We start from the raw sequence: 26528 nt of genomic DNA on the forward strand, positions 1-26528 counted from the left end.
GAAAGGGGGTGGCCGTGCAAGCCACCCTACCTTTTTTTTTTTTTTTTTTTTTTTTGGTCCTCTGAATTTTTGCCCTCTGGTCTCCATTACTGGTGTGTGTTCATCACACGCCGGTGAGTAGCTTACATGCGCCGGCCTTTGTTGCTGCTGTTGCTATTGAGGGTTTTTTGCTTACTTTATTGTATTTTGTTTTATGTCTAGTATTTATGTTTGTTTTGTTCTTCTTCTATTTTTGTATGTGGTTTTTAATCTCTCTTATCTTCTCTAGTTTGATCTTTTTGTGGAGATTGTTTCATCAACCGGAGATCGTTACTCCCTTTAAACGGATTCAGATTAGAATTCAATGCCTCTCATTCAACAGTCTCCTTTTGGTGGGTGTTGTTGTTTCAAAGCTGGTAAGCCTTCTGACTTACTTCAAACACTACTTTGATGGTGTCATTTCTTGGTCTATTGACCGGGCAATTTTTTAGCTCATTTCTTATTTGTTTGTATTTTTAGCTTGTATTGCTATTTTGAGTTTATTGTCGGAGAGTCTAACCCTCTTTTCAGTTTTTTGATTCCTTGTATCCTATTCTTATTTGCTTAGGAAAAAAAAAAAAATTGTGTGGCAGCACTTTAAAATATTTAACTGATGATAGACATCACATAATGAGTAATTTGAAAAAAATTCATAGATGAGTAATTGGTAGTTGGTTCAATACTTCAATTATTCTGCGCGTACAAATGGTGCACAATGCGCACCTAGTGCGCAACTTAGCAAGACCCTGACGACCGCTGATATAAAAGCCACCCCCAACTTAGACCGCCAAAATTCAATTCAATTCAATTCCGATTCCAAAACCAGTCCGTTATCTGTATGAAATGCGTACTCGCTTCCTCAACATCGACTACTTCTCTCCAAGCCAAACGCTAGAACCCCTAACCTTCCTCCACCTCCCAGTCCCCCGCCTCTCTCCTGCCCCTCTCTCCACCTTCCACGACCTCGTCCCCTTCCTCTCGCCCCTCAACGTCTTCCTCCCAATCCACTCTTTTCCCATCCATTCCGCTCTCTCCAAGTTCTTCTCCGCCGCTCTCCCTCACCACATCGACGATGCCAAAATCGAAGACCTCGGTGCGCCTGTTCCGTCTCAGAGCCGCAATGCTTGCTTCGACGAGGCTCGCCTTTTGCAGGTGAATCGCCAGATTAATTGGCTATCTTCTTGCCTGATTCTGCTGTTTTCATGTTCCAGTGAAGTTGTTAGGTTTTGGTGTTTGAAGTTGTTCTTCTTGCCTGATTCTTCTGTTTAAGTGTTCGAGTGAAGTTGTTAGGGTTTGTTATTGAAGTGAAAAGTGAGCTTGATTTAAATATATTGTGATTTTAGATGTTGTCTCTTTTTGCTTTTGTTTTCTGGCCTTTTAGTTATCGAAGTGTATTGTTCTTCTCAATTTAATTAATTCTGCTTTGGAATTTGAAAGAAGAATTTAATCTAAAGCAGTGTAATTTGGATGTACTCGATTATTTCTTGACTAATGTTTTTCAAACATCCGAGAAAGCCGTTTTTGAATGTGAATATGATGTTTATTTATTTATTTTTGGATGATAAATTTTTGTTATATAAATCAATTCGGTATTGAAGGCAAAACATTTTATTCAAGTAAATGCATGATCCGCAAGAAGCTATTAAGCTATGTGATATATTGAAACTGGAAACAACAAAAGTTTTGAAGTCTTAAAACTTACACTCTAAGCTTAATTTTGATCTTTTTAGTTCAGAAATTCAGTTTTATGACAGTTCTTGCATTAATGACAACCAGGTGGAAGCAAAAGAATTTTGAATCTGAACTTACATTTATTGAAATTCTCGTGCAAGTTTAGTTGAGGATTTTGAGGTATCTGGGACTTTAGCTCGTTGGGATCCCTTTAGTTTATATAGATTGTGTTGATTTGCAGCAAGAAGCTGCGGTTCTCTACGAAGAGAAGGAAGTGGAGAGTCAAACAACTTCTGGATCTGAAACTCTAGAGATTGAATTGCCAAAAGTATGATAATGGCTTCCTTGCTAGCTTTATTTCATGCTCTTGTTTGGTCTCGTCAGGGGTTTTCTTTAGAGTATAACTCATTTCATTGCAGAAGGATGATGGGATTGCTGTTTGTGATAAGGAAGCAAGTAGATATGAAGTAATCCAATTCGAAACACCAGAGCTGGATGATTTTTTGGTAAAATGAATGTGTACAAAATAATGGATAATTTGGTTTCCACAACTTTTTGAAATTTAATGGAATGTACTCTTGGTTCCTTAACTGTGGCTGTATTTTGCAGGAAAATGCTTGTTTTTTTGAGAAAGAGCAGATACAAATTTCGTATGGAGTTCCAAACAATGAAAATAATCTGGTATATATCTTAACCATTTTATAATTCATAGTTTTTGTAGTTTTAGTGGCTATAACTACTAATAGTTATCATCTAACACGGTGATTTGAGATTTTTTTTTTTTTTTGGGGGGGTGGGGGGTGTTTAACTGGTTCAACGCTGCTTTTCCATGGATAGTGCGGTGGGTGGTTTGGTTTCTAATTGTCTCAGGAAGACATCATTGAGTAGCCTCCCTTTTTTTTTTTTTCAATTTCTTTTAGATATCTATTTACTGCTGATTACTTCTCTTTCCTGTTAATCATCTTGTGTTGGTATTATCTAAACTTCAAAAAGAAAGCTATTTACTCTCAAAGAGGCTCTTAGTTGGACTTCCTATATCAGATAAGTGAATTGACTTGAATCCTTTAGCATGAATATTACAGGTCATCATAGGTTACATGGTGTAAAAATCATTTGCCATAGATTATTCTTGCTGTCTATATTTATTTCATTTATGATATGAAACAAAAAGTAAAACGGTTTCTAGATTTTGATATGATTAGGTACTCATGCCATATAAATATATATAGGATTAGCCTTGTGGCTTGAACATGAAAACATGAAACCATTATGTTTGGGTCACAAGAAGGCAAAATAAGAGAGATACTTTATTCATTAAAAGTATATTGGTAGTTACTTTGTTATATTTTAATTTTTTGATGGTAACTTGTTTGTATTGCTGCCTCACAACATTACTTTATAACAGGAGTTTTTTATATGGAGTCTAACATTATCCAGGGGTCATTTTTCTGTTTTTGCAATTTGTTATCTGTTTAGGATTCCTACAATAAAAAAATTACTTGATTTGTTTCTGAACTTGGGCCTTTTTTTGCAGGAAATTCTTAGGCAAGCACTTACAATGCAGTCCCCTCATGAGGTTCAAGAATTGATTTATTCGGTTGAAAATGTTACTGCAGAGTTCCACATGGAGCAAAAGGCTTACGTCTTGGAAGATGAGGGCATTGTTCAGGATCAAATGTACTTCCATCAAAGCGTATTTCCCTCTCTAGAAGTTGATGAGATGAGTCTGAAAAGTTGCACATACTTTTCTGTAGAGGAAGAACTTCTTTCATTTCTTGGAAACACTGAACCCCAATGTTGTTGGCTTCAGAAAGGTAACATGGTCATTAACGGCGAGGAAGTTTTGGGTTCTAGGGAATATGATATATCACATTTTCTTTCAGATCATTGTATATCAAACCAATGCCTGGAACCTGGGTTGGGATCAGTGGACATTTTCCCAGAAATGGACTTCATAAGCATCATGGAAACTTCACAGGTTCAAGGAAACTCCTCATGTGAAGGAATATCACATGTTGACTGTTCCTTGTTAGTAAGCCCTGTTATTTTTCAGGAATTCCAGTTCCTTGACATGGACTCATCTCCACATTTTGAAGTCTTTTTTTCAACACAGAGAGCAGATGAACCAGAAACATGTGACTGGATGTTCAGGGAAGACATGAACTTTAAGAATTTCAACGAGTTGATTGTTAGCTATGAGCTAGCCTTGGTAGATAACACATTCAAATCATTGCCTGTACCACTTTTCTCTGATCATGAAAAGATAAGGTCACTATGCTCCATTGTTGTGGAAAAACTAGCTGACTTAAATCCATGGCCTCTATCTGTATCTGACGGGATATACTTGGATTGGCATCTTTTGGAAAAAGATAAATGCAACACTAGAATCTATTCTTCCTATCAGAGTATGTTGGAGGAGGTAAATTCACATAGCTTTGATTTTGATCTGGAATCTCTTGATGATGGGACGTTGCTACTTGACTTTGTTTTCTCAGATAATGATTTGAATGGGCAAAACACAGAAGAAAAGAAGGAATCACAAAAGTTGCTTTTTTGTGGCATTTCTGTGCCTACTGGTCATATGGTGGGAGGTGCTTCAAACAAATTGTTGGATGATGAATGTCCACAACCAGGAACTGGAGAACATTTAGCTGAAAAAGATAACGAGAGTGCTTTGCTGTTATTCAAGTCTATGTCACAATTTAATGATCTTGATTTTTTCTTGAATCCTCGGAAAGCTAATGCTTGGGAAAATAATGACTCTGCTATTAAGGCAGTTGACACTAATGCTACATTTCCTAATGTTCCATCCAGTAACTCAAGGGCAGCATGTGCATCCACTGGAGTACAATTGCAGAGGAGTGATATTTTGCTGTATCAAGTTAAGCTGTCTGATAGTATTCTGGCCATCATGGACAACTTTGAAAAGAGCTACCTAGCCATCTTGCAGAATGAAAGAGATCTGGTAAAGACAGATCTCCCATTTCTAGCTGCAGGTAGTTTTAAATTGCTCAGCCTTCCAAAACAAAAGTTAATGGACTGCATTAAGAAAGCAAGCGGAAAAAGAACCACTTCTCATAGAGATGGAAACATTATGGTATTTGTTACCTTATGTGCAATTAAACAGACGGCTTGGTACATGTGTTTCTATGGCATCCATCCAGCTCATCTATATGTGGACAAGTTATGCCAAAGCTTGGAATGCTTAAAGTCAAGTCTAGGCACCGTATGGTCCTTGATTGAAGATGCACACAGGAAGGTTGACAGAGAAGTAACTAACTCACATCCCTCACTGACTTCTATCCAGAAGATTTTACGTTCAAACGCTAACCAGAGTGATTTGAAAGTGTTGATTGTGGCTGAAGAAATTTTCTGGCGATCGTTGAAGAGTTTGTTGATGTCTATGGGATTATCATTTAGTGAGTTCCAGAATTATTATGCACATGCAAATCAACCAGATCTGTGCAAAACTGACTTCACAAATGCTAGAATGGATGCACTGTTGGTTACAGATTGCCTATTGGTATCCCATGAGTAAGTTTTAGTCTCATAAGCCGTGGTATTCCACTGAATCCCTATTAATAGGAGATCTTTAATATGGCACTAGTCTAGTAAGGAATAGTAAGATGTACTCACCATTGGTAGAAGATAGAGCTTTGCATAACATGCCTGATTGTTTTCAGTTCTGAACAATATCATCTATGTCTATATCTGTTGAAGTTTCAGATTTGTCTAGTTGTTTTCTTGTTTCCTCTTTACTGTGAAAAAGGATTTCAATCATATTAGCTTGTGCAGCACCTCTGCAAGAAAAAAAGTCAAACTAATGTCTTGCCAATCCTTTTTCTTGGAAGTGAGAGTCAAATGAGGGAAAAATCCTTGTGATGGTAGAATTTATGTCCAATTTATTGTTGCTATGGCTTATTTCCTTTGCATCAGTAATTTCTTGTCCTCATTTCCCTTAAACTAAAATTTGGATTGGTATTGGACTTGGTTATTGTTGTTTACAATAACTCTATTAAGTATCTGTTTTTTGATAGTTTGGGATTTTATATTTCTAGAATGTCTGTTTTCGTGCAAGTGTGGATCAGTCTTTTGTTTAGTGGAGAAGTGCACTGTATACTTAAATGCCTATTGTAAGCTTATTTTGAAGGAGTTCTAAAACTGTAAATAATAATTCCTTTCTTATTACTCAAGGCATGTTTCTGCATTATTTCCCTTCAACAAGTTCAGCAAAATCTTGGAATATGGAGGTTCACATGGCTCTTCCAAAGTATCCTCTCTTTCCCCAGAGTTGGTTGGGTTGCCCCCTCTTCACTTCTTGAGAGTAGAACTGGATAAATTTAGTGCTTGCGAAGCCCTTTGTGAAGGTGTTGATATGCCCCATAATACTGAAATAATAATGGTAGGTCTCTCCCCTACATGCATAAAGACATATCTTATCTGTCTATTTATCACACGTCTTTGGCTAATCAACTGTCATATGTCAGTCTTGTATAATTTATAAATATCATTCTACTCATATTTACTCATATTCTTGTGGCACAATTTTGAGTGAAATGTTATTTTACAAAATGAATATGGAATGTTACGCGTTGACGTTTCCATGGGAATATGTTTGGTTTGACTAGCATATGTTGATGAAGTACAAACGTGTGCCTGAGATTGCTTCCAACTAAAAGTTTGCTGAATACAAATTCAAGTTAAAGGTAGACATAAGATATATGCTATTCAATTTGAATAAAAAGGAGCAAAATAGTTTTTGAAACAGAAGATGCTTGTTTCTTTCTGTGGATTCAGTCTGATGACACAAAAAGTAGCAATTAGAGAAAAGGTCATGACTCACTGTTGGTCCTGCCACAGCAGAGTCCTGGGTAGGGACACAAGCATATTGCTTGTCCAAATATTTCTCTTTATGATGTGTTTTTGTGTCCATTAAATTGGCTGGCCAAATTCCACACCCCGCCCCCCCACCCCTTTTTTTATTGATTAAATATTCTGTAAAAATAAAAAACTTAATCCCTATTATAGATAGAACCAGAAAACAGTAAAATGCATACAACTGATAATATTAGGGGTCCACTAAGAGCTAGAAAACGTAAAAGTGGAGAAAATATTTTGAGGGAGATATTGGGATTTTTGCTTTTTGGGAAACTACAGCTAAGCCCCTCCTCCCAAACTACTATTTTCGGTACTTTAGTACCCTAAATCTATACTTTCATGTCAATTTGCACTCTTCGTTAGATTTTGGTGTTAAAAACTGATAGGTCAACAATATAAAAGTATGGATTTGGAATGCTAAGTACTGAAATGGTAGTTTGAAGTGTTTTGCAAAAGGGGTTATAGTTCTTTTTATGTTCTTTTCAAAATATTGGTCATTTCTCCTTTAACTAGATAAATTACCTTGGGAAGAATTATGGCATAATAGTTGGATCTGATTTTTTAAAAACACCAACAAAATGATGCTTTTCAGATGAACATTAGAGAGTGATGATAACACCGGCTGCATGAACAGTCATGCACACCCGGCTGATTTAATATTTTAAAATAACAAAATATAATATTTTAATATTTTAATTAAAATAAAAATAAAAAATTTAGCCGGGCGTGCATGACTGTTCATGCACGCCCGGCATGTTGTGTATCATCACTCGGACATTAGATAATGTCAAATTTGAGATCATTTTTTATGATGGATTAAGATTTTGTGATATCAATCTGCTAAGGGATGTTCCATCTCTGTATCGGAATAAGCAGTCTCTTTCTAATGTTAATGTCAATTCTTGGTTCATGTTGTTGACCTGTCAGCTTTCAACTATGCTTACACTAGTTTTTATCCTAGGAAGAGGATGAGAATATGAACATCCTGAAGCTAGAGAAACTGCTAAACTTTTTACCCATTGAGGAAAAGCTTAATATGGGATCTTCAGGAGCTGCCAATGAAGCAGAAGTTTGCTGTATGCCTCTGCCAGTTCCCACTGTTCCAGTTCCAATGAAATCAGAGAATATTTTGCAATCCATGGTGTCTTCCCCTGAAACAGTCATTATTGTGAACACTCAAAATTGTGATAAGGAAATGATATTATCCCGAAGAAGTACCTACCAAAGAATTCTTACAATGGAGAAAGAAGGAGCACAAGTTGTGGAACGAGATTTAGATTTGCCAGTGGATATTATAATCAGTTCTGCTATTTGCCTAGTGTGGTATGATTCGAGAAACATTGGAAAGAAAGCAACTGCATTAGATGAAGCTTCTTCATGTTTACCTTTGTGCGTTGAGGATATTGCGACAAATGTTTTAACGTTGCTGAGTTTTGCATTCAGTGGCTGCATTCTGGTAATTCCCATACCTATATGACTGGTATACCTAGGGGTATAGCTAAATCTGAACCTTTTTTTATTTTTTATTTTGTCAAACGATTCTATAGAGAAACTAATGAATTCTCCAGCAGGGCTCTAAGACAAACTGAGTCTCTTCGAGTTTGGCTTGAGATGCTCAGATTGTGAAAGAAAAGATCTGGGCAACCTAGTATTTAGCTTTACTTGATTTTTCACTCAAGACTGCTCCTACGATACATCATCCATGCTTGAGCAGCCTAATACTTAACTCATATCAGCTCTTTTAAGCCCTTGTCTCGAAAGGCAAAAATAATGGATGCGCGGACGCATGTGTTTATATATTTCTTTTTCAGAATTTTTTTGAGGTTCTTGGGATACTTCGAATAAGAATGATCTATCCTTCCTTCAACCTCATTCATATGCTACAACCAGGAAAAAAAAACTACTGATACATTGGAGTAGGGTTTAACATAGCACCAGCTTCCATGATGACTCCTGCATTTTATGAATTAAACTCCTTCATTTCGTCCATGTATTAGAGATATTCCTGTAAACAACTTTAGACAGTTTATGGGCATGAAACGAAAATGATCTAGAAAGTCACTTCATAAGGATATATTCTGGCATGGTTTCATATTTAAATGGTATGAGTTTGTTCAGCTGATACATCCCATGTACCAGGGTTTAACCATTGTGGTGTTTGCTTTTGACAAAGTTTTGTTAATTAAAACGAGATTGAAAAAAGGTGTTGATTTGTTCTAATATATAATTGCTTTTGTATGCTTGGCTTGGGCAGGTTTAGCCAATTTAATTATAAATGGAACTTTTAACTGCTTTATCTACTGGCAAGAGTAATGGAATCTAGTGTATATCACAACATTGAAAACTTGGCATATCATAGTCTGCACAGTGAGGTAGAATAGTCTAGATGGTTGGTTGGAAGATGAAAGTTAGTACTGTAGATTATTACTCATAAAAAAATTTCCTATTGATTGTTCTTGACAGTTACTTATGACTCACGCACTGAACTCATTTGGAACCCTTCATTTGTATATCTAATATTATTTTTCTCAGGTCTTTGAGGGAGAAAGCAGCTTCCTTTCCACCATAATGGAATCCTCAGATGAACTCTATGCTGCGGCAGCGAGCCTGGGAATTGATTTGCAGCTCTTTTGCTCCTATTCATCTGAGTTGACTGATGAAATTATATTGAGCTGCATCAGTTATGGCACTAAGTTGACTAGGGGTCTTTATCCTAAAATGCCCGAGTTAGAAACTCTAGCAGAATCATTTCTTGCTAAGTTTCCGTCCTTTAATCCTTTGACAGCTCATGCAATACTGTCTTCAGGAGGTATTCTCATTGAATTTCTTGAATGGTCTCATGAATTCAGGATCCGTGCAATCCAAAAATACCATGTTTCTGAGGAGAGTGTCACATTGTTTGGTGCTCTGTGCAAATATGGTGAGCTGGAGGATTCTAAATCTATAATGACAGACTGCTCCTCAGTATCCTCTGGTCCTGACTCAGAAAGGTGCCGGATTAATGTGGATTTTGGAAGAAAAAGACGAAAATATGGTGGTATCCCTCAAAAAATTGACGTAAATATGGATGAAATACTCCATTTTACGCCACTAAACCTATTCACTGATGACACTTTGGAGCTTTCTACAGTGTCCAAGCCATATAATTCAGGGATGTCAAAAGATCCCGAGATATTTGATGAGATAAGTAAACCTAGTTTACCTACAAATGGTTTTTTTGGTCAAAAACTGGGATTGGATATGGGGATGACGATAAATCCCTCCAGTGTTAACAAGCCATACGATTTTGAGTTTTCTGAAAGTCCTAAGATATCAACTGAGAAAAAAAAGGGCTATTTCATGTTTGGTCAAAATCAGGCATCAGATTCAGCTACGATGAACACTTTCGATTGGTGCAGGATGAAGAAATCTGGGAATCTAAATGAGAATATTATCGGTGAAGTTATTGACCTAACTGAGAGTCCTGTATCAGGTCAGGATTATTCTTCTATCGGTAACTCCATGAATGTCTCTCTTTTGGTACCTGAGATGGATAACAATTCCACAAGAAAGCATAAAACTGTCAGAAAGTTGTCATTTGGTAAGGGCGATCATCCTCCTTGCTCAATGGCTGCTGAGATCAACTCAAATTCAGATATCTGGAGATTTAAGAAGGATCAGAGGCAAACTTTGCCAGAAGGAGCTAATGGTTACCCAAATACAGATTTCAAAAATGATATTTTGCCTGTAAAACAACGTGGAGTGCTCTTAGAGGAGTGTTTATCACAGAGATCTGCAGGAAATTCAAAGGGGTTATCATTCCAAGAGAATGGAATGCCATCTTATTGTGGAACACCGCTCTCAAATGCACTCAGTTCAGCCCATCCGCATCAAAATTCACCCTGGACGATAGAGTTTCTTAACAGAATCAGGGAAAAAAGCAGATTGCGTCAGCAGTCCCTTCCATGCGACACATCTTCTCCTTGTTTAGGGTATTCAGGGAATATATCAAAGGTTTCTAAGAGAAGAAGTCCCTCTATTCTTGAATTTTTCAAGTACCAAGGAGGCAGTAGTGCTGGAAAGATGCCAGAACAAAAGAAGCAGAAGCAATCTGTACAGTCATCAAGCTCATCCAAAAACAAAAAAAGTTCATCCTCTCTTCTTCCCACATGGACCCCTGCTGATAAGAGAGCACGACAGGTGTCTACTCCCCCTTTTCATATCATAGACAGTTTCCTTTTAACGCATACAACATTGCGGCAGTTCTGTTTATATTAATACAACTTAACACTCAATCAACTTCAGACACTATCTTTTGCAACGAATGGAAGTGGAGGCCAAACTAAGCTGGTCTGGGGTGATAAAACTCATGGTCTGAGCAAAAAGTTCCGGAATCAAATATAAGATGGCAAGAAAGTTTTTCTGCAAAGTGTATTGATTTAGGATCATAATGGAAAAAATCCAGTTGGTTCTGAAATCCTGCACCTAACAACGGTATCTTTTCTGAGTCTAAACATAGAAAGATATGTGAGTGTTATGGGTGTTATGGGTGTCATTTAACTTGGTTATTTCGTGCAGCCATGAAGCCTGAACCTGCTGCAATAGCATCAACATGACAGAGATGTTGAAACATATTTTAAAGCATATATATGTGGGCTTTTAATGATATCTTTGCATCTGATGCCCTGGCCATTCTACAAGTAGAATACTGCAACACTTTCTGAAGCAGATCTACAGTTAGCCTCTTTAATGGTAAGTTCCAACATTGCATATGATGGAAATGGATCCTCTCCATTTCATGAAATGGAGAAGAGCCATTTAGGCAAAATGTTGGAACATAATTGTCTTTCTCTTTAAAGATGAGGATATTTTTGTCTTCATTTTTACACCATTTTGCCTAAATGGCTCCTCTCCATTTCATTTGAAATTGAGAGGATCCATTTCCCGCATGTGATACCCTGTTTATGCTAAAAGTTAGAAGATATGATCAAAAATATTGAACTGACTTCACTGATTTCTTGTTAATGCATAAACGCTTTTGGCACAGACCTAATAGGCATTCTCCAATGCTTTATTTAAGCTTGAATACGATAACTTTATTAAGCTTTGCACTAGATACAACTCTCTGTGTCTCTCTGTGCAGCTCGTAGTGTATCTGTTGGAGTCTACTCCATTCCTCGTACTGTAGTTTATCTGTTGGAGTCTACTCCATTCCTCATACTCTTTATTAAACTATGAGTAAATAATTTAGCAGAAAGTGGAAAAAGGAAAAACCACTCCGAACGGGGAGGTATAAACGCCGGGGAAAGTGAACTTAATGTGAGGAGGTTTGTGGGAAATAAAAATAAAAAATAAAATCAAACTGACAACTAACTTTGATCTTCAGATCTCCAAATACTTCAACTTTCTAAAATAAGGGAGAAAAGTTGACAATTCTATATGTTGATTTTCTTCAAGAATTTGTCCTAGTATTCTCATTAGTGACATAAAAGGGAAGCACACTCGCTTTTTTAGGTAAATTGCATCTTCCAACCATAAACTTTTTGCCTAGTTATTACTTTTCAGGAAAAGAAATTATACCATTTCGAATTTTGTTTCACTGTCATTTTGAGCAATACAAACCTTTTTAAAGTGTCAATTTCCAGATATTCAAGTGTCTCCTAGATCTACATCCTCTAATGAATGTCATAAATGAATGAATAGAGGCTGCATGATGCAATAATTGAGTTGGTAATAATAAAAATAATACATTTTTCTTGACTAGATCTTCTGGCTTGGATTTTTTTGGATCCGCATCTGAGCATATTAGCAGAATCAGTTGATTTTCTGGTAGCTTATACCATCCCTAAATGGAGGAATGAGCAATAAATGCATGATGTTACTTTTATGAACTTGATATCGTTTTCTTGACCACACTTTAATGAAATAATGGTCACACCTGGCTTTGGCGTTCAATTGCTTAGCATATCTGGCTGCTCCACCAATGCTTAGCTCCCAGTCTCTGATATCTAGCACATTGGAATGCTAATTCTTCTTACCATTCTTGAGGTTCCGTACAGTCATCACTAGTTGTTGCCTCTCACCTTCTACCTCTGCAAATTTGAGACTTATCTCTGAATATCTCTCTTGCATTTCTTTCAACTCTTTTTCCATACATTTATTCCTTTCCTTCAGTAATGCCACTTCAGATGAAAAATTGGTACAATTACACTCATCCTTTGTACAGAAAGTGGAGACTTTCAGCTCTTTCTCCGAGTAAGTTTCTACTCTCCTGTTAAAACAGAATAAAAAATAAATAGGTAAATAAAAAAAGTGAAAGAAAATAATCAGTGAATATAAACTCAACTTTGCCACCTATGATAAAAGTTGCCTAGTGCAACTCAAATGTGTGACTCAGCTTAAATTCTAATATGTTGGTAACAGATAGTAATTCTAAAGGAGCAATGGATTGAGTTAAAAAGATATGGACTTGAAGTTCACTTAATTCAATGCTTGTACCTTTCATGTGGCACTACACTGACTTCTTTCTGGATTGACATGCCTTCTGTAGCACTCATTTTAGAAAGTAGCAGGTTTTTCCTGCCATTTCCTCTTTCTTTAGACTGTCCATTGCAATTCATGAGCTTCTTCTCAATACTGTTGATTTCTTTTTCCTTTTTCTCTAGCTGATGCTTCAGTTGAAATATCTGTTTCCTCAAGTTTTCTTTCTCCAATTCTTCTTTGTACAAGTTATGTTTTAACTCATCGTGGTGGGCTCTAAGTTTTTCCACTTCTGACAGCAGATTATTATTCACTGTTTCCTTCTCATCTTTCATGGACCTCATACCCATAAATTCCTCATGTATTTTTTCTGCTTCCTTCTTTGCTGAAGCTAATTTTTTCTCCAAATCACCCCTTTCTTTGTTCCATGATTGCGTGAGCATCTCTCTTTTGCCGATCGATGTCTTGATTTGTTCCGTTTCTGCCTGCTCGTAGAAGTTATACTTTTCTTTTGTGAGCCTTTCCACCTCTGCTCTAAGCATTTGTATCTCCATCGAGAAAGCCTCATGATTTTCTCTCTCATGCAGTTGTTCATATTCAAGTTGCTTGGACTTTTGGGCTAGTTCCAATGACATCTTCTCTATTTGCTTTTCATTCAAATGTATTTGGTTCAAAAGCTCTTTCTGTTGTACTTCATTCTGATCTTTAATTAGTCTGAGCTCTTCATTGGATTTCTGGAGCAGTTCTTCAAGAGTTCTCTTCTGCAGGCGCAATTCATTAGCTTCTGTCAGTGCTTTCATAGCCTGCTTCTCATGCTCATCAAGTTTAGATGCCATTTCGACTGAAAGCCTTCTAAAATCCTCCTGGAGACGCTCAGCCGTAACAGCATTATTCCACCTTGTCTTTCTCAAGGCCTCCTCTGCTCGGATGGCTTTCTGTTCCTGCTCAGTTTTGGCAAATGTCATAGCATTTAGATCTTCTTCAAACGATTGTGTCTGCTTCTCCAGTTCTTTCTCTAAATCCTCAACCTGAGCTTCAAGCTCATTGATGGAGAACAAAGATTCTGACAAATCCTCTGCCTGCTTCTTGATCTTTTCTTCTAATCTCTGTATCTGGGATTCAAGTTCTTTTATTGTAGCCAAAGACACTAAACATTCATTTTGTGTCATCTGTTGTTGTACTTGGCTTTGCTCTAATTTCATTGAGATATCATGGTTTTCCTGCTTCAAAAGCTCATAGTCAAAGGTGAGCTGTTTCATATGCATATCCAACTCTTCCTTGTGTTTCTTGTAGAAGTCTATTTCACCATTCAGGTCTCTGATATTGTCCTTCAACAAGTCTACTTCTTCTGAATCATTATGTTCTTTACCCAGTTCTTCCAGTGTGTCTGGGTTCTTATCCCCATTCAGTTTGGAAGTGGAAATATCAGATATTTCCCTATTTTTAATCTCCACCATTTCTTCGAGGTCTCTCACTGCATAAATTAACTCAGAGTTTAAGTCTTGTGCCTTTTGCAGTTGTAATTGAAGATCGTTACTTATTTTCTTTTCATAATTAAGCTCTTGCCTCATCTCTTCTAATTGAACCCTTGTATCTATAATCTCAGAATGAAATCTGTTTGGAGCTTCTACCTCATCAATGCTTTTCTGCAGTGACTTGAGTTGTTCACATTCTATTTCGAGTGTATCTTTCTCCTCTTTAAGGCTAATAATTTTTCTTGATTGATTCTCTCCTTGCTTCCTCTCCTTCACAAGTTGTTTCCGAAGGGACAGTAATTCCAATTCTGATACTTCTGCTTGCCTCATTAGAGTTGCAATTTCAGTTTTGAGTATTTCAATGGAATCATCTGATGTGTCTTGCAATTTTTCTCTTGGAAGGTTGTCCTCAAGGCTGTTTGTCGAGTCAACTAAACTTCCATCTGAAGCTGAATCCACCGAGCAATATGTGTTTGATCTCTGATGAACGTGTTTTTTTGTGGTGATGGCATCATCAATTCCCTTTTGTCTGATATGTGAATGGAAGCTAGCAGGTTCCTGATGGATGCTACTACTTCTCAATCCAAGATCTGGTTGTGAACTTTGTATAGAATTAATATCCCAGCATGATGCTAATGTAGCACTAGAGCCAGTAGATGCTCTGAAGATGCCATTTTGTTCAGAAATCTGGGATGTGCTTTCATTCAGATACCCATCCTGTGCAAACAAGCCAGAAATAACTTAGTACCGACCATCCAGATGATGTCATTTGTTCCTAGTATTTTTTATGTTTTGATGTTTAAGCTTACTAAAATTGTTGTCCTACTCCTGAACTTTGTTAAAGGAAGACAGTTAGAGATATATGACATGAGACCTTACTTCAGCAAAATTGTACAAGTTTTCATCTGGACTGCAATTGCCTAGTTGGCTCTTCAAGCTTTTGTCATGGGAAAGAAATGGAGCTCCATGCTCTTCACCATCTCTGAGTTTATTTGAACAGTAAACAAATGAAAAAACAGATCCAAGAAGAACAAGTTATGATGGATTGACTGTTAATGATATGCGCTTCCTACTTACTTTTGATCAGTGGCTTCGTCCATCTTCTGAATTGTCACCTGTTTCAATAATTACTTTAAATATGAGGATTGAGAAATCACTCAAGTGTTTTACAATCCAATGACACTAAGGTTTTATTAATTGTCATATTGATAGTCAGAGCTCAAACAAAAGGGAGAGAGAGAGAGAGAGAGAGAGACTTACATGTAGAACTACCCCAGAGTTTGCAAACTTAAGGGGCAGAGAAACAGTCAACGGTTTGGTTTCTGCCACAAAATCTGCGAGATCAATTGAAGCTTCTCCGAGATAACCAGATTTTGATGATCCCTGCCAGAACAAACATATAGGAATTGGTAAGAAAACGCAATAAAAAAGAGGAGAAAAGCTGAGAAGCTGCTGCGACCATTCCTTACAGTTGAAACAATGAAATGGTAGATCTTCTCATGGAGTTTCCCTGTTTTTTGTTCCCTAATGAGTTTCACTGTCTCATAGATAGGATTCTCCCATGAACAGGTTCCATCTTGAACTGCAGCTTTCTGTAGTCTCACTGTCGGCTTTCCAACATCCTCTGGCACCAAGGATATCATCAATGCAGATTTTTTCATTTTTGGCACCTGAAAATGGAGATGGAAAACTAGGTAATATCTTTGTCTCGGTAGAATCTGATATGATAAATAAGAAGAAATATTGTTTCTTATACTTGGTCAAATTGATACCTGAGTTGCCTGAAACTCCAATTTGAATAAAGTCTTGACCTTTTTCTTCTTGCTCCATGACTTGAACATGTTTCTGGTCTTTTTGTCTATTTCAGATCTTGGAAAACCTTCATACAAGTCTCACTCAGCTCACTGAGATTTGGGGAAACAATGTCTTCAGCTAGTGTGCTATAGGAGAATGTTCTGAAATCAAACAAAGGCTGTGGTCCTGTTAAACCTTGTTTCCAGCATAAAAGACTAACTGTAGAGGTCTGAAGTACGAAGTTGAAGATGGCCTCGATAAAGAAATGGCAAGGTTTACAGTAGAAAATAGGAATCTTCTCTTCTCTAGTTTAATCAAACCATACGTATCATCCTCTGGAACATGACCCAATCACATTCTGGTTTACTTTTTGCTTGCAAAAAGGAGAGGAGGCTGGGAGATATGAAATGACATAACTGACCCAGTACTTCGACGTGAAAGTCATCTTTTTAGGTATGGTTTCAGTGCTGCTTTTATGATTAGCTTCATTGCATTATTGCATATAATATTTAATCCCCTTGATATCATAGAGAATTGGGAATTCCTTCCGAATTCAAGGTATAGGAATTGAATGAATATGTATATGGAATTTTTGTGGAAATAAGGTTTAAAAAAAATGGAGTCTAAAAATGAATTTGATTGAAATGATAGATCAATGTCATAAAGGAATAATAAATAGATACACGGAAGGCACCGCCGGTTGGTGGGGCAAGGATCCTCTCCATAAATGGACAAGGATCCTTATTCCCAGTTGGTGTGCCTTTGTGTTGCTCACTCTAGGTAGTTAAATTTTTTATTATTACTTTTTTTTTTTTTTTTTTTGGCTCTTAGGTAATTATTTACTCAACATGGTTTAGAAGATCCACTAAATAGGACAAGAATGTTATATCATTTAAAAATTTTAAATAGTGTAACAGATGAAACAAAATAAAATTTTGATTATTACATTTCAACAAAAAAAAAAAAATTGATTATTAAATAATTTATTTTCATTTCGCTTGAATAATTTAATAGTGTAATTAGTTATGACCCGATTTTTTAGAGTAGACAAAACATTTCAGTAGTAAACAAAAAAAAAAAAAAAACAGGAAGTGTTTTTCTGTCTTTTTTAAACAACTCATAGAAAGCTTAATGAGAAATGGCGTTGCGCTATTTATCAGTGTACCGTCTTACCACAGTATATTATTTAATAATTACCTTTTACCTTTTGGTAGGTTTGTATCATTAATTTTCACATAAATATTAAATAATTCACATTTTCCTCTCTCCCTCTCTCTCAAATCTTGACTTAAAAAAAGAAATGAAAGTAACTTAGAAAATATCAAAGCGAGTGTTTTCACTTTTGAAAAAATGGATTTTTATTTTAGGATATTTCAAAAGAAAACATAAAACTAAAATTAAAACTAAAACGGAATAGTTTTGCATAAAAATAAAAATAAAAAATAAAAAATCAGACATTTTAAGAAAATTGAAAATGTAATTTGGTAATGATATTCACGTTAATTGTCTATTCCTTCGAGCTTATTTGGAACTGTGTTTGAGAGTCTTAAAACTATTTTTAATACTCAAAAAGTCTGTTTGAAGAAAAAATTATTTGTTTGGTAAAAAAATTAAAAGTACTTTTAACGGTCCAAAAAGCTTAAAAATTGTCAAAACGTACTTTTGACAAAAACTTAAAAATGAAGTTTTTTTTCAAAAGCTTTTTTGATTTAAAAACGCTATTTTTCAAACGCAATTTCAAACAAATTCTTCATAGGAGATTGTACTAGTCTACTAGATATAATACATTTTACTTAAGTTATTTATTTCAAATGAACTGTCTAAATTTTAATAATATAGAATTTCTTTTTTTAAAAAAAAAAAAAAAGGAAAAGTGGTTCGGCAATTATATATATATATATATATATCCTCTCCAACTGGCAAGATACCTAAAGGTGCTGTAATTATTATTTGGTGCCTTATTTGGGGTCAAACCCCACTTATATTGCTCTGTAAACACGTGGGAACATGTGCTCTCTCTCTCCTCCCCCATTTGGATGAATAGAGTGTAGCTGGTATATCACATTTTCAATTGAAAAAGTAATTTTAAACGGTTTATTTGTGTTTTATTTGTGTCATATTAAGAATGATATATCTATTAAAATTATTTTTAAATTAAAACTTAATAATGATCAATCACAAGTCCAATGATAATTTTAATAGTTACATCATTCTTAATATGATACAAATAAGACACAAGTAGGCTTCCTAAAATTACTTCAAATAATTACCATCAATTTGTTAGTTCATTAGAATCTAAATTATTTTTACCAATCTCAGTACAAACTGTCTAATTGCTTATTAAGGCTGAAGCAATAAATAGATAAGAATTTTTGTAGTTTCAAATTCAAGGATTTTATTACTTTTTTTTTTTTTTTTTTAATTTTCTGAGCTCAAGGGATTTTTTAGTCATTAGATAGGTCTTCAATGCGACTACATATTGTATAATTTTTCTGACAAACCTTTCTTCTATTTTTAAAAAGACTTTATTAAACTAGCAGAAAGCATATCTTTGGGGTCGGATCTGCTAAAATCACTCAGTTCTTAACTTGCTATTGAAGTAGCTAAAAGAGAAGTTTATTCTTTTCTTCAGCTAAATAAAAGAAGTAGATGAGCTTTGAGAATATAGTAGACTAGTAGAGCCTTCTCGTAAAATCACTACGTCGTCGTAATGTAAATATTAAAAGGAATATTAAATTATCTTTCCTTTTTCTCATCGTCAGTGCAATAGTGGACCACCCGTCCGGTTCCCATCATTCCAATTTCCAACTATTGGAAGCAAAGCATTTATGGGTGATGAGGAGCGTTAGTTAGGTGCCATATGTGGCTGCTGTTCCATGCTCTATGTGAGCCTTTCAAGGACCACTATTTGAGGGCAAATGAGTGATGCAAAATCCTTTCTCTAGAGCAACCTTTTGATCCAGTCAGCAAGGTATTTACCTTATCCCTTCCCGGCCCCCTCCCCAACCAGAAAAAAGAAAACCTTGACAATCTTAATCTTGACATCTTTCTTTAAGAATTACTTTCTCGTTGAGTGGCCTTGACCGTTCACCCTAAATTTCCCCTATAATCTTTTAAGAGTTTTAATAAATTTTGCTTCAAGAAATATGAGCTATAGTCGTCGTTAATGCCATGTTGCTTATAAGCATCAACAACACGATAGCCAAAAAAAGTTGTCACGGATACCTACTATTCGCTAATAAGCTATGATTGTATGATAAAATTGTCGCTAATATTAGCATGCTACAAAAATAATCCCATTTAGTGATTGAGCCAAGGTGACGTGCAAAAGCCAAAAAATGTTATTACTGGGGTAGTGACATCTCAGTTGTGACGTGTGGTGAAATGACAACAATCTGGATGACTAGAATAAAAAAATAGTGACATCAAATTTTTCACACGTTACCCTAGGGGTGACATGCAAAGATATGCATGTCACCCTAATAAAGGAGACGTGCATATTTTTGCACGTCACTCCCAATTGGTGACATGCATTTTTTCGAACGTCACACTGCGACATGCTTTTACACGTCATTAAATAAGGTTTTTTTTAAAAAAAAAAATTCCCCCCTACTCCCTCTATATTTTTGTTTTATTTAGGGACTTTTTACCCCGACTATCCATTATCATATACATTACAACTTCAAATATAAATATATCCAATCACAACTTATATCAACTACAACTTCAAATATATAAATATATCCATTAAATCAAATGACATACTTCAAAAAAAAAAAAAAACATTTGGAAATTGATCCCATAATCGCATTGTGTTTCACCGGCCATCTAATGTCTTAAACAAAAAAAATACAAGTGCAATACCAAAGAAATTCAACAGTAATCTACATATATAAAAGCAGTAATCCTACATGATGCCATCAAAACACAAAAAATGACGATACAAGACCGGCTGGCAAATGCACTCCTGCAATATGCGCAATCCGCCTGACTTCGATCTCCGCAACTTCACTCAACCATCAACTGCAAATGATAAAACAATATTGGTGTAATAAATTGTAAAAGCTATAAGTTTACTTCCACCCCACATATATGCACCTTCTAAGTTATATAATTACTATATAGGTAGCTACCTAATGTATGAGGTAAAGGAATCTAACATGTGTTGTGCAACAATTAATAATTGCTGTAACAAACTCAAGCATATAACAGAATCACTTAAGTACATCATGTAACATCCCACCCCAATGACACACAATATTGTCCGCTTTTGGCTCCTTTCGAACCAGACTTCCTAGGAGGTCACCCATCCTGTTACTACTCCAGTAGAAGCACGCTTAACTGCGGAGTTCTGATGGGATCATGACCATCACGGCTTTAAAACGCGTTGTTGTCATTAAGGGTGTAGTATACATTTAAGCACATCCTCATCTCCATACACAGGCGATGTGGGACGTCACACATCATATGAAGAGAAAAGCATTTATTAAGCAGTTATCAAATAGATACAAGAAAATACAAGAACAGATGAATAAGTTCCATCTGCATAACATTAATAAATATAGAGAAAAAAATATCATTCATGTAATGCATACCTTTTTGATGGGGTGAAGCAAAAGATTAGTTCAACTCCTTCCACTTATAATCAAGGAAAGGTGTCCTATTTTCACCCTAGTGGAGATATGCAAGCTGCAAGGAAAAATACTATTTCAGAATTTGGTTCCCTTATGGTCTAAAAAGATAACATTATACAAATGTGTAGTAAAATCAGATACATATGCTATTGTGGAAGGAAAATGCTAAAGGTCCAACTATTTTGTCCAATTTGGGGTCAACTTTTGCCTTATTTTTTAATTTAAAAAATAACAAAATAAAAAATAAAAATAAAATTTCTGAAGCAATAATTTTTTTTTTGGTTATTCTTTTTTTTTGTTGGTATTTTTAAAAAAATAAAAACTGTATTTTGCTTTAGAAACTTTTCCCTTATTTTCTTAATTTAAAAAATAACAAAATAATAAATAATAAAAGTTTCTAAAGCAATAATTTTTATTTTGATCCTTATTTTATTTGGTATTTTTTTTAAAAAAAAAAAAATTGTATTTTTCTCCATAATAATGACCATTTTTATGAAGAAGAAAAAATTTGAAGGAATTCGAATTGTATTTTTCTTCTTTGAAAGAATTCGAAGGAGAACAGAAGAAGAAAGCCGCAAGTCGGCACCCTAGGGGAGAGAAGAAGAAAGCCGCAAAAACCAGAAGAATTGAAGCAGAAAGAATTCGAATTAAGGGGAGAAGCTGTAGGTCTTCGACGCGCATTCAATGCACGTGTCTTCCCATGAACGCAAGGTGACGTGCGGAAAGTAGACTGCATGTCACCCTCATTGTGACACGTTGAAAATGGATAACACGTCATTAATTGGGGTGACGTGTGATCCATTTCAAACGTCACCCCTAAGAGGCGATGTGGAAATATTATTGCACATTGCCCTGGGGGTGACGTGCGACCCACTTTTCGCATGTCACCCCTTAGAGGTGATGTTTAAATAGTGACACACGTCACCCCAGGACGACATGTCATTTGTTGAACATCACTCTTATAAGGGGTGACATGTTTTTTTTTTGCACGTCACCCCTAAGATGACGTTTTAAAAAATCCTTACTATTGAAACGTCACAAAATCATTATTATTATTATTTTTTTTTTTTTTGTAGTGATCGTACGTACGTGTGATCCAACTTCTTGCCGTAAAGAAAGTTAGAGAGAGAGGTTAAGAAAAATTTTAAAAACCTAGGTTTTTATCTTCTTCCATCTCCCTAGCGAGAGCAACCGCCTCCTTAGTGAGGTTTTTCCGGGGAGGAGATATGGAGTTTTTCTCCATTCTTCTCCCTCTTCTCTGTTTATATCTACTAGTTTTGTTATTGTGCAGTCGACCAGACCAGGAGCTCAAGCCTCCTTCATCCTCTCCAATTAGCCTTCACGCTGTCGCCGTCTGTTCACCACTATGTAACATTGCTCGCCTCATCAAAACTGGTTGGGTTTTTAGATCTAGTTTTGGAAAAAACTAGATCTAGCCTCATCGGTCAGTTTCCCACCATCATGCGTCATCTCACCTCGTTTCTCGGCCTCTTAGCTTCCCAATGCCACCTACTCCGGCCAGATCCGACCACCATGTGCCGGCGCGTGGATCTCACCTTCTGGCGCGTCTGCGCCACGCACCTGCCAGTGTTCACCAAACGCCACTCCATGGCCGTTGCAACTGTTTTCTGGTCTTTTTATTGTTTTCCTGTTGTTCTTATGGACTGTCTTTGTCTTTTTTGTTGTTTTTTGTATTTTGTGGGTTACTATTTCCTAGCTTTTCATTGTTTTGTTTCTTTAGTAGAGACTTTTGTAACTGAATTTGTGTTGATTTCTCTCTTTATAACGGTCCTAGTTACGGACTCTAACAGTGCTTTTATCGCTTCAGCCTTTTTCCGGTGGTTGTTGTTGGTTACAAGTGGGGGTTCAGATAGATTCACCTTAATATGTACCCCTTTTGCTTCTGAAATTGCCTTGTGCGGCCCCTTGAGAGGACCGGGTCACTTATTTGTCCAATTTCCTACTTTTTGTAATTATTTTCACACTGCTTTAGTTTGTTTTGGGTCTGTTGTTGGGAGCCCACCCCTTTTTTGTTTTTAGGATCGTCCCCTCCTTCTTTCTTTCGGATTAGGAATGAAAATGATCTTTCCCAGTAACCCCTTCCTTATTCAATTAAAAAAAAAAAAAAAAAAAAAAAACCTTGTTCTTGCAACGACTTGGGCTACTCGTGTATCAACAACTAGTCGACTACTTCTAGTGAGCGCGGATAATCTACGTTTGTTTTTTTCAGAAAATAAAAATGTTATTTGTTGCCAATTACTTTAATGTGTACAGCAGATGATATATAGTAGGGCATCATTGCATAATTCATTATCAACACGTGTTCCAACCAATTAAATGGAATAATAATCATCCCATAGAAAATTCTTTACAACAAAAGTTGCTATCTAAACACAATTCCAACCAAATTTACAATTATAACTTCCAAAACACAAATAATCACCAAGGGTTGTCCCTCAAGGCCTTGCCTTCATGATTCTCTTCGTGTTGGCTGCTCAACCATAATACTCACCAGTCACCACATAATAGGGAAGACTAACAACACGGTCAGAAACTACGACCTTTATCATTAAACACATTCTCAATCACCTTGGAGAGCCTTCAAACTTCTCCTTCAGGACTTCTCGTCTTCACTATCGTTTAGAAAAATAAGCCGACATTGCCCTTATCAAGAAAACCCCACAATAACAATAACAAATTGACACCAACAGCTTGTTCCATTAAAAATTAAACCCTAAAATGAGAAATTTAGCTCTTAATTTTTACCAAAAAAATTAACCCATTTAGGGACTGAGAGTCTGAGATGTTGTTTTGTTTACATTTTCTCTGCAGTCCAATTCAATTAACATAACAAGTGACATGGTTTGCTTAATCACATATATATGGAACAGTCAATGCAAAAGATCAATCAAAATATACCACAGCAACATGTGTCATGATAGCTTTATAAAAAAGTACCTTCCCACAAATTGATCTCCAAAAAAAAAAAAAAAATGCTGGAAGTCATTTAATTTAAGATTGAAGATAGCATCATTAATTAATGTCAACGAATAATAGTTTAGGGCCAACTAGCATGTGGTTAGCATTTTTAGCAGCTTCCTTATCAAAATACACCACAATACCTTTCCTTAATCATTTTCTATATTATTAAAATATTTGTTTTGTTAATTATATTATATATATGAGAGGAGAGATGAGAGAGAATTGTGAGACATGAGAGGAGAGAGGAAACAAGAGAGAGAATCATTTTATTTTATTTTATTTTAATAATCATAAAGATTTTAATAGTGGAACGTAACCCAAATCACTGGGTTCCACTGTAGCAATTTTAATGTTTAAGATTTATTTAAGGAGTTACTGTAAGATGTTTTTTATGATTTTTTGGACATATTTCTTAAATTTAGGAAACAGACTCTCTTATAAGGAGTATGTTGAGAATGCTTTAAAAAATTACTTGGATGTTTGTGTGTATTGAATACAGTGAAAAGAAGCTAGTCTAGACTCTAGACAATGCCAAAAAAATAAGGAAAATGAGTACGCTAAATGATTTAAATTTAAATTTCAAATTTGAATCCTCCATTCGATTGCCATATTTAGTAACCAACTCTATTATGCTTGCATGGCCATATTTAGTGAATAGTTTAATGGAAAGAGATGATTGAAATTCAAATTTTAAATTTGAATCTTTCATTTCATATGATTGTCTATCTATCGTACCCGTAAAAATGAGTCAAATGTGAGCTGAAGCATTTCTCTAGGAAAAATGACAAGAGTCTCAACAGTGACCATCAAACACCCACTTCTCTCCTACGTGGCACTTTTTTTTTTTTTAAAAAAAAAAAAATTGAAACCTAATAAACTCATATACAAACGATGCTTCGTTTCCGAAAATTGTAAAAAATCAAAAACCACGAAATCCGGCTCTCTCCTCCTTCTCTCCCTCCCTTGCTAATCCTCTCTCTCACTCCGGCTACCGGCGACGGAGGTCGCTTACCCTCTGTCTCACTCCGGCGCAAGAGTTCCGGCCACCGGCGACCTACCTCCCTCCCTAAGAACGGGTTTTGCTCCACCGGCGAGTAGTCTCTCTCTCTCCTCCACCGGCCACCGGCGAAGAAGGTCTCTCTCTTCCACCGGCGTTGAAGAAGGCTCTCTCTTTCCTCCACCGGCGGTAAGTAATATAAAAACACCTGCAAAATCTAGGGCTTTTTGAAGGGTTTGGGTATTTCTTTGTTTTTGCTTTATATATATATATATATATATATATTTTAATTTATGAACACTATTGAGGTTCTTTGAACAATGTTGAAAGATTTAGGTATTTTTTTGGTCCGAATCATTTGAGATGTGAGATGAATGGAAAAAGACTGAAGCATTGGCTACATCCTGCACGTCAGTCTAATTTGTTACTGGGTTGTCCTTCTTTGCTGAGTTTGTTGTTGTTGAGCCTGGTTAATTTGTTCACATATAGTTTGAGTTTTGTTCTTTGTAGTGTAGTTGCCTTGTTTCCAGCCTCTCGATTATGTGTGCTTGCTGTGCTGTTTCCATTTTTACACTCCAAACTCAGCTCTTAACGAATTGAAGAAACCCAGTTTTCCCATTCTTTCCCTGAACCCCCCACCCTCCAAATTCACACTCCTTTTGGGGCCAAAAATAGTGATTAGGGCATAAAAATAGGGTTCTTTCTAGTCATGAGGCCATGGTAACGTTGAAAAATAATGAGCATTTACCAGATAGTCAATGACAAGAAAATGCATCAAGAATGTTAGGTTTAAGTAAAGAATATGATCTTTCAAACACTGCAAATTGCAGATTTTTCAATTGGACTAGGTTGTCAGGCCCAGGGTTTGGTCCAACCATATTTGGTAATTAAGTACACCCGATCCTCCATCTAACATAACTAAATTGTGGGTAGTGATCTCCACCTGAATTAAGTCAAGGAGATGACATATACAATAGAATTGAGAGGATTAATGGAGAAGATTTATGTGAGTCATCATGCATCAAAAAGATATATGTGTAAAATACAGCACTAAGCCTGAAATAAGTCAAGCAATGATTGTCTGAAAGTAAGAATAGTTTGCAGACTCATACGACACGAATTTATTCAAGCATTTGTGGTTTTCTTTTTATCCAATTTTGCTTTGCAAATAAAATGTTTTGCTTTTCATTTAAAACCTCTCTCTCTCTTTGAGCATTTTATTAGGGTAATTCTGGAGAAAGAGAGTAAAATTCCGGAAGATTGGAATAAATGTTATATTGTTGAATTGTTTGTAGTTTGTTGAAGATGTATATTCAGTACGGTTTTGAAAAAGAAGATACTGACATTTTATAATCCTTTTTGCCTTCTTACCCGACAAAGTTGGAAAGCTCTTTTTTTTTTTTTTCTTTTTATTTTTATTTTTTTTTATTTTCTGCCATGGTATCTAATCATCGGTGGCGGTGGGGTGGTTCGATCGACAAGCGGTGGGTGAGCAAATTACACACCCCTAGCCGTGGGTTTAGAGGTGACCCACAACCGTGTGAGGCTTTTTTTGCTTTCCTTTTTTTTTTTTTTTTAATTTTATTTTTCCTATGCAAAATATTTTTACTATTTTTGGTC

The 26528-nt window shown here is 35.9% G+C and overlaps 3 protein-coding genes and 1 long non-coding RNA gene across 8 annotated transcripts in view; 3 read left to right on the forward strand and 1 right to left on the reverse strand.

Annotated features, from left to right (window-relative positions):
* Positions 1 to 844: 844 nt before the first annotated feature.
* Positions 845 to 14987, forward strand: LOC132180886 (protein SHORTAGE IN CHIASMATA 1). Of its 2 annotated transcripts, XM_059593871.1 has the most exons (11): positions 845 to 1170; positions 1931 to 2017; positions 2109 to 2195; positions 2299 to 2370; positions 3224 to 5223; positions 5884 to 6091; positions 7529 to 8023; positions 9100 to 10746; positions 10852 to 11040; positions 11125 to 11298; positions 14904 to 14987. In XM_059593871.1, the coding sequence occupies exons 1-9, from the start codon at positions 862 to 864 to the stop codon at positions 10948 to 10950; spliced, it is 5004 nt and encodes a 1667-aa protein (XP_059449854.1). In that variant the 5' UTR covers positions 845 to 861; the 3' UTR covers positions 10951 to 11040; positions 11125 to 11298; positions 14904 to 14987. The 2 variants fall into 2 exon arrangements, with proteins under 2 accessions (XP_059449854.1, XP_059449855.1); XM_059593872.1 differs by lacking the exon at positions 7529 to 8023.
* On the reverse strand, positions 7650 to 16369 carry LOC132180887 (uncharacterized). 2 transcript variants are annotated; one of them, XR_009440211.1, is made up of 8 exons: positions 16274 to 16369; positions 15971 to 16171; positions 15762 to 15884; positions 15579 to 15616; positions 15381 to 15483; positions 13045 to 15218; positions 12485 to 12817; positions 7650 to 7718 (listed from the first exon to the last, which is right to left on the reverse strand). XR_009440211.1 is itself a non-coding variant. In XM_059593873.1 (7 exons), the coding sequence occupies exons 1-7, from the start codon at positions 16340 to 16342 to the stop codon at positions 12571 to 12573; spliced, it is 2955 nt and encodes a 984-aa protein (XP_059449856.1). In that variant the 5' UTR covers positions 16343 to 16369; the 3' UTR covers positions 12239 to 12570. The 2 variants fall into 2 exon arrangements, 1 of the variants encoding a protein (XP_059449856.1); XM_059593873.1 differs by lacking the exon at positions 7650 to 7718 and having other exon boundaries at positions 12239 to 12817.
* Positions 15795 to 16457, forward strand: LOC132180888 (uncharacterized). Its single transcript, XR_009440212.1, has 3 exons — positions 15795 to 15988; positions 16071 to 16195; positions 16369 to 16457. It is a non-coding gene; the product is annotated as an uncharacterized LOC132180888 (long non-coding RNA).
* Positions 16458 to 24820: 8363 nt separating this feature from the next.
* Positions 24821 to 26528, forward strand: part of LOC132181334 (uncharacterized) — a 4078-nt gene continuing 2370 nt past the window's right edge. For all 3 annotated transcript variants that reach the window (XM_059594513.1, XM_059594512.1, XM_059594514.1), the window contains exon 1: positions 24821 to 25097. The gene's annotated coding sequence lies outside the window, so the exon portion shown is untranslated. The remainder of the gene's footprint in view (positions 25098 to 26528) is intronic.

Source organism: Corylus avellana, chromosome ca5 (genome assembly GCF_901000735.1).
Source record: "Corylus avellana chromosome ca5, CavTom2PMs-1.0".
NCBI classification, from domain to species: Eukaryota; Viridiplantae; Streptophyta; class Magnoliopsida; order Fagales; family Betulaceae; genus Corylus; species Corylus avellana.